Source organism: Hirundo rustica, chromosome 27 (genome assembly GCF_015227805.2).
Source record: "Hirundo rustica isolate bHirRus1 chromosome 27, bHirRus1.pri.v3, whole genome shotgun sequence".
Classification (NCBI taxonomy): domain Eukaryota; kingdom Metazoa; phylum Chordata; class Aves; order Passeriformes; family Hirundinidae; genus Hirundo; species Hirundo rustica.
In genome coordinates this window covers 2,655,738-2,665,318 of record NC_053476.1, presented here as the reverse complement: position 1 = coordinate 2,665,318, position 9,581 = coordinate 2,655,738, and the positions used below count along the sequence as shown (strand labels likewise).

Here is a 9,581-nt window from a genome sequence, read left to right as displayed (position 1 = left end):
GTGTGTCTATCGGGGAGGACGCATGGCTGCTTGCCTCACTGTGCAACGATCAAGAGCAAAACAGAAAATCCCCCCTCAGCAGTCCCTGAGCGGGACGAGATCCTGAGCTAGGCTCAGCCCGAGAGATGCTTGACAAGGGGCGCTGACACGGTCTCCAGTGAGAGGATTTATTGTGGGAGTGGTGGGACCTGGGCGCCCCTGTCCTTCCCGTGGGCATGGCCCCGGCAAAGGCCTCGGGGCGGGGTCTGCCCGCGGGGGGGCCCTGCCTGCGGGGAGCCCCCGGGGCCTTCTCCTGGCGAAAGCAGATCACGGGGCAGGCCCGAACCCCTCAGGCGGATCTGCCTCGAGGCCCGTCCCTCCTGGCGGGGGCGGCAGCTCGGTCACGGGCCGGGCCGGGCCGGGCCGGGCCGGGCGCTCCCCGCTCAGCTCGCGGCACCCTCGGTTCGCGCCCGAGCCCGCGTCCGCGCCGCCTCCGCCTCCTGCTCCAGCTCGTCCAGGAACCGCTCCTGCGACACCGAGTAGAAGGTGTAACCGTCTGCGGGGGGAATTAAGGAAAAGCTGCGGACGCTGCCCCGGAGCCCCCCGGCCCCACCCTGCCCCGGCTCCGAAGGATACAGATGCCAACTGTCACCGCGCCGATGGCGAGAGCCAGCAGCACGTTGCGGCTGCGGAGCCGGCGCTGCAGGGCGCGCTGGCGCTGGGCGAACTCCACCTGCGCCATGAGGCGGCGCTGCTCGGCGCTGAGCCCCGGCTCCCGGGCAGGGTCGATGCGCCGCGCGAACGCCGCCGTCTCCCCGGGCTCCCCCGGCGCCGCCATCTTCCCCCACCGTCTCCGCGCGGAGACGTGGCGTCACATCCGGCGGGGGCACCGGCGTCGAGTGGTTGGCTGAGGCCCAGCGCGCGCCGGTCCCGGCATCGGCACGCGCTGATTGGCGGAGCGGGGTCACGTGAGGGGAGGGGCGCTGAGGCGCGGGCACGGGCCCTGGCCAAGGTCGCGGCCCTGCCCCGCCGCCGATCGGCACCGCACCGAGAGGGCGGCCCGCCCCGGGGCCCTGCCCCGCCGCCGATCGGCACCGCACCGAGAGGGGCCGGCCCGCCCCGGGGCCCTGCCCCGCCGCCGATCGGCACCGCACCGAGAGGGCGGCCCGCCCCGGGGCCCTGGCCCCGCCGCCGATCGGCACCGCACCGAGAGGGCGGCCCGCCCCGGGGCCCTGCCCCGCCGCCGATCGGCACCGCACCGAGAGGGCGGCCCGCCCCGGGGCCCTGCCCCGCCGCCGATCGGCACCGCACCGAGAGGGCGGCCCGCCCCGGGGCCCTGCCCCGCCGCCGATCGGCACCGCACCGAGAGGGCGGCCCGCCCCGGGGCCCTGCCCCGCGGCCGGGAGGCAGCGCTGCCGGCAGGAGGTGGCGGGGCCCTGTCCTGGTCTCTCCCTGTGGAGCTGCTAAAATCATTGTCGTTACGGCTTCGGCCCCGGCCCGCTAAATGGGGTCTCCGGTGCCATTGGAACCCCGGCGCCGTGACACAGGGCCCTTGTTCAGCGGCGTTGCTCCTGAAATTATCGAGGACACGCTGATCCACTTGGCCACGGAGAACGAGCAGTACTTGTGTCAGCTGCCAGAGCAGGCTGGGTGCTTTAAAGAGACTCGGATCGTGGGTGAGACCTAGTTACAGCAGCTCTCAGGGCAGGTGACAGCTCTACAGTGAGCTTCAGTAGACTGAAATGAGTGACTGCTCATTTCTGCTTTTTGCAGAATTTATTTTCCTTTTGTCTGAAAAATGGCACTTGGGCCAATCGACACGGTACCAGGCAGTGGAGTTACTTGAAAGGTAATTAGAGTCCTAAACACTCAGCACATTTCCCATTCTCTGATGGGGTTCTATTGCCCATGCCCTGTCCCACTCTGGCTCCCTCACTCAAACCACACATGACTAATGTGCTTGTTGAGGGCTTTGTCTCTTCATTCATTTAATCCAAATTATTAGTTCCACATACACTCTTCAAGTATATGTAGAATTGCCTTGTTTCCTTTTTCTCAGCAGACAGATCCGTTCTCTGAGCAGTTGTGGGTTTTGCAGGTTTATGCTCAAGCAGGTAGAACAGATGTGTGATGGCAGAGGGAACGCTAAAGGTCGTGACAAAGGCCAGAGGAGCAGCTGGAGCTCTGTGAGGGATCAGATACTCAACACCTTTGTCCTGCGACTCGTGTCGTGTGTTCAGCTTGCCAGCAAACTCTCTCTGCACTACAGTGTAAGCCAGCTCAGCCTGTCCTTGCTTTAGCAGCGTGGTTAAATCTGCAGTGTATTAATCTCTCTTAGAAATAGATTTCCTTTTTTGAAAGGCAGTAGTGATAATGAAATGCCAAGGACACGACATTCCCTTGAGGGCAGGCAAATTGCTGCTCATCCAGTAACAAATTTTCCTGGGAAATGTTCCCAGTTCTGGGAGAATAAAAACGTCACAGGAAAATCTCAGCCTGTGGTGGTCGAAAATCATGTGTGTCCGCAGGGGTTCACTTCTGCCTGGGGATGGTTTATTGAGCCGAGGAAACCTGTGGGAAAGGTCAGAGCTGGATTTCGTTCCCAGCTCGAAGGACAGGCGGGTGAGCTGCAGCCTCACGCTCGGCACGTGATGGAGCACTCCGTTCCTACCCAGTGCCTTATTGCCTGCAAGACATTTTGTCTCTTTTTTTTTTTTTTCCTCCTCAGAGAGTGACCAGTGACGCAGCTTTAAAATTTCTGCAATCCCTGAAATACTCCTACACGAAACAGGAATTGCTGGAGTCGGAGCTTGCTGTTTTAAACACTCTGCACTTCCACATCAATGTGTCAACTCCGTTGGCCTACGTGGAATTGCTTCTGGAGGTTCTAGGTGAGAGTATTGGTCAGAGAGAATAGGAAGGAAGTTTTCTAGTAGGGCAACAGAGCTGTTGATGATCTGAACCAAAATGTGTCCTATTACAGACTTTTGTACATGGAACTGTTCGGATTGTCCAGGGCTTCACTTTTTAGATGAGAACTTTGTCCTTTGTAGAATGGGATGAGTGTTGTTGGACAGCCAGTCACGACTCATTCAGTAAAAAGATTAAGCTTAAAGCCCCCAAACCTGGTGCCAGGCCACATTTTCTACGATCATTTCTACATTTTCTTGGCCTGGGTCCGAGGGCCTGAATTTTAGAGTGTAGTTATTCTGAGGCTGAGGGATCCTGTGGCATTCAGAGACAGGGCAGTTGTCCTCAGAATTCTCTCTCCCTTACGGTGCCTAACACTGCTAATTCAATGTAGTGACCCAAAATGTAGAACTGATGGTGTCATCTCTGCCAGGATACAATGGCTGCTTGCTTCCTGCCAAACCCTTACACCAGCTCTGTGTGCAGCTGCTGGACTTCTGCTACCTGACCAGAGAGACCATCTATGACACTCTGCTGAAGATTGCCATCGAAAACTCCACACCAAGCGAACTGCAGATGTAAGAGCCTTCCCTGACAATGACTTAAAATAACCCTCTGAAATTAAAACCCTTAAAAAAACCTGTTAAATAGTAGCATAACTCTCATTATGCCATTTTGGGGGTATTTTTAAGAAGTAACAATTTGAGGGGCATTCGTCATTGTTTCTGAATAGCAACACGCTTTTCCACAGCTGCTTCACAGGAAAGCGTTTCACTTGGTTGGTAAAATCCAGCCTTGCACCCTCAGTTCCAGCTTCAGGTGTTGGGCTTTGGTTGGCCTGAATAAGCCAACACATCCTGGGCATTGGCAACTGCAGCAGCAGGTGCTTTTGAACTGTCAAGCAGCATTTTACACCTGAACACACATTTCCTTCTGCAGAGCCAAGTTTTTAACAGTGAAGGAAGATTTCATGCTCTTGGCTGTTGGAGTGATCAGTGCAGGTGTGTTCATCCTGAGCCCCGGGCACTGGGAGCAGGTACAGTCACTGCTGAACGCGTTGGCTCTACAGGAACACAATGCCAAGGTGGTTTATCTCTTTCAGCACAGCAAGTGAGTGCACTGGGAGAGGCAGGAGGGAGGGAACACCTCTGTCTTTTTAGCAGGAAGCATGTGGGCTTCTGTTCAGAGCTGAGGGCATGGGGCAGTTCTGTGTGCAGCATGTGCTGCCATTGCTGAGCGTCCTCGCCTTCAGTGCTTCACAGCCAGAACAAAAAACCCACAGGCAGCGTTTCACTGGCAGGTAGAGAAGCAATCTCATGGGAGGAGAAATGCGAAATGTGCCCATGGAACAGTTACTCTTGTCAGTCTGTAAACTCAGCCTTTAGGTGCTGTATCTTTTCTTTGTTCCAGGTTGTGGAGCATTTAAACTGCATCACTGGCATTACTCCACAAAGCATCCTGGAGTTCTCCTACGCCGTGGTGAGGCGCATAATTGGCAGCACCACACCTGAGCAACGCCGTGGGAACTGTGGAACCAAATCTCCTGGGGACAGAATTCTGCCTCGGAAATAGAAGCACCCTGTCCATCCCGTCACCGGCCCAACAGCAGGACCTGTCACGCTGCTGACAACTCTGTGACACTGCCCAGGCACCCAGCACAGTTCAGGGCTACCTGATTCTGGAACAGCTCGTCAGTCACGTGTTAATCAGCAAGGTTGATCCTGCTAGGCATTGCACTCACGCTCTGAGGAGAGCCCCTACAGCACCACAGTGTTTAGAAATGCCCTAAAAGCTTTACTGTAAAAGCTGCATCTTGTAAGTTTTGAAGCTAAGCTCCCTTTACGCAAAGAGACCCCTCAGAGTAGTTGTGTTTGAAAGGTGCTGCCGTGCCTGGTGCTCAGCTGGGACCAGCTCTCACCCCGTGTAACAAATGGAGCCGTGCTGTCTCCTATTGCTGCTTTTATAAAACCCCTGTCTCAGCTGCCTGTGGTCTGTGCCAGCACTGGAGCCTGTTTGCTCCTGCCCTACCACAGCCAGCAGTGACCAGAGTTGTGATGAGGACAGAACCAGGCCCGTGCTGTGACTGTCACCACAGCAGCGCCCAGTGTGTCCTGTGAGTGCCAGGGGTTTGTGCTGTGCTGGCTGGAAACACCTGGAGTGTGGAAGAGTTTCATTATTCCCTCAGCGCAGCCCTGTGCAGGAACAGGCTGCAGGAGGGATTACAGTGTTGTAATGGTGTTAAACCTGGTTAAGTTCGGTAGCACAAAGAAGTGATGATGTGACTTAGAAAATACTTTATTTCAAACTGTAGCTATTCTTTAATGACCAGGCAGAATTCTGGCAGTTTTTCCACATTATTCCCCATGGTTGTAATGTTCTGCTTTTCCAACCTTGCATTAGCTGTAACAGAACAGCATCAAACTGATGGGTGTTCTGAAGTTTGACAATGATTTACATGCCTGGCCATAAACCCCAAAAATAACAGCTTAGAATCCATTTAATAGCTGGGTTTTATTCTGTTCAGCTCAATGATACAACTTTGCATATTGCTTTTCTATGAACTACTTGTAATAATGGTATTTCAAATAAAGTGTCTTGTGGATTTTTTGGTATTGTAAACATTTTTTACTGGCTGATATTAAGAGACATCTTAATTTGCCTTTCTCTAACACAACGCAGACACTCCACAGCTCCCAGAACAAGTTCTGACCACAGTTACTTGTTATAGAATTGGGATGAGACCCAGGCAAGGCCCCATTTCAGGTTAGTTAACATGAATTTTAGTGCTTTTGTCCATTGCTCTTCTGAGTTAAATTGTGTTTTAATTGAGTAAGAGCCACCACTGCCACCTGTGTCTTCGATCTTTCCTTTCTCCACGTCCATCCTGTATCATACACAAGCTTTAATTAGTGCACTCCTACTACAAACAATCTCAGTATGACACCAAGCACTACATTTTAAATCTGACAGGTGTACTATCCTGTTTTTAAAGGGATTTTAGCAAGCCTCAGGATTCCACTCAAGGGGCTGGCTTTAACTTTCAATGAAACTAGCAAACACACATCATAAAGAATTCCAGGTGATTTCTGAAAGTCAGGACTGAAACAGCACAAGCAGTGCTAGGGGGAGCATGCAGGGCTGAATTTGACAGCTTTGGGGCAACACTCACCTGTAAGGCAAACAAAACCGAGTTTCACCTTTTTCCACTTCCTCTTTAAACTGCTGCACACAGTCCAGGAATGCCACCATGGCGTGATCAAACTTATTGTCCCAGAAGAACCTCAACCCTCCAGAGCAGTACAGGGGAAGCTCCTGGAAAAAAGATTTGTATCAGGCACCCCAAGCACTTGTTTTTGATATGGTCACTGCAGCTTTTTAACCTCATGTGAGGCTTAAATTTGTCATGGGATGCTGAGAAATGGCTTGTGGCACAGAGCAAGCATGACTGCTTTTGTGCAAGTGCCTACCACGTGCAGGAATTTGTTCCTGACTTCCACCAATCCCAAATCGTGCCATCTACCTGCCCAAAGCATGCCTCTGCCTCTGGCCAGCTGTGTCATTCAACAGTTCTGTCACTTAACACTGCTGGCTGGCAGCACCAGTCCTTGGTACAGGATGTGGAGTGAGATGTTACCATGTTGGAGGAGCTGGGGCAGCCAGTTTTCCTGGACTCCACATTCACAGAAACCAAATTTCGTTTCCTGCATCCCCAGTGTGACCAGGGCTCTGGCACTCAAGGTCAATGTCCCATGGTTTGTATGGGATCTCTTACCTTGGATTTGTCTGTGAGGGACTCCAAATAGGAGTGGTTGCCAAAAGGGACGAGACGGTATCTGAAAAACAGAGACAGAATTCACAGGCACCTGAGTCAGCCTGTCTTCCTCTAGGTCATAAATGAACTGTGTGTGGTACTGCTCGTACCTCTGAAACTTCAGGCCCATTTTGTTGGCCAGGGCATGCAGCAGCAGCACAGTCTGCCCCCAGGCAGCGTTGATCTCATTCCATTCCACAGGAACGCTGGGGAGACGGCCAAGCCTGAAGTTATTTATTGTGCCAAACTGCCCGCTGTGCCTGTGATAAAGAAGAATTATAAATAAGCGTGCTAGGCTGAGAAAAGCTCTTGGCCTGATAACCAAAGAGGGGCCGTGTCCCAACAGCACAGCACGCACAGTGCCAGCTGTGCACACGGAGGGCTGGGGCCTGCTCTTAACAAGTGCATACAAATACCAAACACTTGTTCTCTTTTTGTCATGAAAACACAACAGAACTCCCCATGCCAGCCTCTCTAAGCTGCCTGCTCTGTGAACCCTAATGCCAGTGTTGCTGCTGGCTGGCACGGGGTTCCCAAAGTGTTACTGGGACTGGTGAAAGAGCCATTTCCCAGCCCCACAGCCTGGCACGCTTTACTCAGCTGCCACTCCTGGGAGGTGGCATTCACTGCTCTGCTGGGAGGTAACTGTGAGCTGGCTCGCACCTTTCCTGTCAAATGCAGTGACTTAACAGCCCCACACTGCAGATTCCAAGAGAGTGGATAAAATACTCCAGTGCCTGCGTTACCAGATGTGAAAGGTTGCATTGAACACGTTGGTTTTCTTTAATTTATCCAACTGCATCTGGGCATAGCGCATTTGGTTGTCCACACTTTTCAGCTCATCATCCAGCTCCAGCTGCTGCCTCTTGAACTCACAGTATTCCTTCTGATACCTTTGAGCAAAAGCAAGACAAGAAGTGCTGAGTGCTGGCTTCTACATCAGAGTGGCAGCTCTGCAGGCCAGCTTGGTCTCGCCGTCTTTCCTTCTGCAGAGAGCGAGCCACGAGCATTTGGGCACATTTACAGGTTTCTTATGTCACAACCTCATTTATCTCTTGCCTCCAACCCCTGCCACAAGCTGCAGGTGCAGTTCACTCACTGAGCCTCCTCCTGCTCCAGCCGCTCAGCCTCTGCCCTGACTCTCTCAAAGTCCTCAGCCACAATCTTGCGGTTCTTCTCAACATCCTCCAGCTCCTGAATCAGCTGCTCTTCCTCCAGTGCCAGCTCTTTCAGCTCTGCCTGCAGCTTCTCTTTATCATCCTCATTCATCTGTTCCAGTATCTCCAGACATCTCCTAAAGGAGAACAAAAGGATCACCAAATCAGTTATTCTGCTAAGTCCTGCCCTAGCAGTGCCCAGTTCTGCAGCAGCCCCTGCACCTCCTGTCAGCCCCGAGCTCCCCATGCTGATCGTGCCTTGAGCTCCAGCAGCTCTGTCTTGGGTCACCTCTGGATCACTCACTTGTAGTTCTGGCACTCGTTCTCAGTGATGTTGAGCTGTGTGTCCAGCTGGTCCAGCAGAGTGTCTGTGCACTCCTCACACAGCGGGTGATCCACGTCCGTCTGCCCAGACATGATGTCAAAGAGGTCGCCAGTGACCTGGAGGAAGGGCTCACATTAGTTCAAGTGCAACCACAGGCAGCTGCCTGCTGGTTTTCAGCAGCTTCAGTTAGCACAAGTCTTCCCTGCAGGTCAAATATTGATTAAAATAATCTATGTTTACAGAACTACTCACCAACCAAGCCCTTGGAGGGCAAGTGCTATAGGAAACTTTGCAGTTTAGTTTTGCAGAGCACCAGGAAAAACTAATCTGCTCTGTTCCCAAGGATGTGAGTTTACCAGCTCGTGACCCACTTGCCTTCAGTCTCCGGCTGAGGTTTTCCATGGTGCCACCATCCGAGGCCTCTCCGATCAGCGTGAAACTGTTGGCACTTTCTGTTGACATCATTCTTGGAAAGAATGTTACTGAGATGAGTGCTAAGCACTGAGGGGAGACAGCTCAAGTGCCAGACCAGAATCTGAAGCTGGGTCGGGGAAAAAGGGAGAGCAGGAGGCTGGGGCAACCCGTGTTTTAGGGGCTCTGTCGGGTTTGTGCTGACCCACAGCTGAGGAGCAGTGCCCCAAGGACTGTGCGGTTCTGCGTTCAAACCGACAAGGAGGCCGAGGGCCACGGGAATCCTGCAGGGGAAACTAAGGGGTCACACGAGCTATTTAGTGTGACCTCCCCCCGTGAGGGGAGCTTTCCCAGGCGCTGCCACAGCGTCGGCTCAAGCTGCCCGGAGGGCGAGGCCAGGCTCCGCTGGGCCGGGCCTGACGGGAGCGTGGCGGCGGCTGTACCTGGCTGGCGGGATAAACCTCCTGGACACGCCATCCTGCCGGTTCTCCACGAAGGCTTCCTGCAGGCAAGGAGCGTCATTACCGGAGGGCCCGGGGGAGCTGCCGCCTCGCCCCGCCGCGCCCGGGCCCGCCGTACCTCCGTCAGGGCGCTCTCCTCCTCGTGCAGGTCCCCGGGCCTGGCAGGGGCGGCGGTCACCAGCGGGGCTGCGGAATAGAAGGCGTCAGCCGGGCCCAGGCCTAGGCCCGGGGCCCTGCCGCAGCCCCGGCCCCCCGCCCCAGCGCTCCGCGGTACCGGTGAGCTCCTGGATGGTGAGGCGGTCGAGGACCTTGAAGGAGGTGTCGAGCTTGAGCGGCTGGCAGCAGCGCTGGCACACGAAGCTGACGTGCGCGGTGCCGCCGCCCGCCCGCGCTCCCTCCATCGCGCCGCCCGCGCGCTCCCCGCCATCGCCGCGCGCCGGACGTGACGCGCGCGGGGCGCGGTGCCGGCAGGGGCGCGCGGAGCCGCCCGCGCCATTTTCTGTGTCCCCGCCCCGGGCGGCGCCGGG

The 9,581-nt window shown here is 54.9% G+C and overlaps 3 protein-coding genes across 3 annotated transcripts; 1 reads left to right on the top strand and 2 right to left on the bottom strand.

Annotated features, from left to right (window-relative positions):
- Positions 1-146: 146 nt before the first annotated feature.
- LOC120763659 (cytochrome c oxidase assembly factor 3 homolog, mitochondrial) lies at positions 147-873 on the bottom strand. Its single transcript, XM_040087110.1, has 2 exons — positions 616-873; positions 147-535 (listed from the first exon to the last, which is right to left on the bottom strand). Exons 1-2 carry the CDS (start codon positions 815-817, stop codon positions 423-425), a joined length of 315 nt encoding a protein of 104 aa, XP_039943044.1. The 5' UTR covers positions 818-873; the 3' UTR covers positions 147-422.
- Positions 874-1,364: 491 nt separating this feature from the next.
- Positions 1,365-5,329, top strand: CNTD1 (cyclin N-terminal domain containing 1). Its single transcript, XM_040087109.1, has 7 exons — positions 1,365-1,655; positions 1,753-1,828; positions 2,078-2,249; positions 2,708-2,870; positions 3,323-3,467; positions 3,829-3,925; positions 4,300-5,329. Exons 1-7 carry the CDS (start codon positions 1,484-1,486, stop codon positions 4,459-4,461), a joined length of 987 nt encoding a protein of 328 aa, XP_039943043.1. The 5' UTR covers positions 1,365-1,483; the 3' UTR covers positions 4,462-5,329.
- A 52-nt stretch (positions 5,330-5,381) lies between these two features.
- Positions 5,382-9,472, bottom strand: BECN1 (beclin 1). The gene is made up of 11 exons (XM_040087108.2): positions 9,329-9,472; positions 9,173-9,240; positions 9,037-9,095; positions 8,558-8,648; positions 8,162-8,298; positions 7,800-7,994; positions 7,447-7,593; positions 6,811-6,960; positions 6,662-6,722; positions 6,059-6,201; positions 5,382-5,773 (listed from the first exon to the last, which is right to left on the bottom strand). The coding sequence occupies exons 1-11, from the start codon at positions 9,453-9,455 to the stop codon at positions 5,605-5,607; spliced, it is 1,347 nt and encodes a 448-aa protein (XP_039943042.1). The 5' UTR covers positions 9,456-9,472; the 3' UTR covers positions 5,382-5,604.
- Between the last annotated feature and the right edge of the window lie 109 nt (positions 9,473-9,581).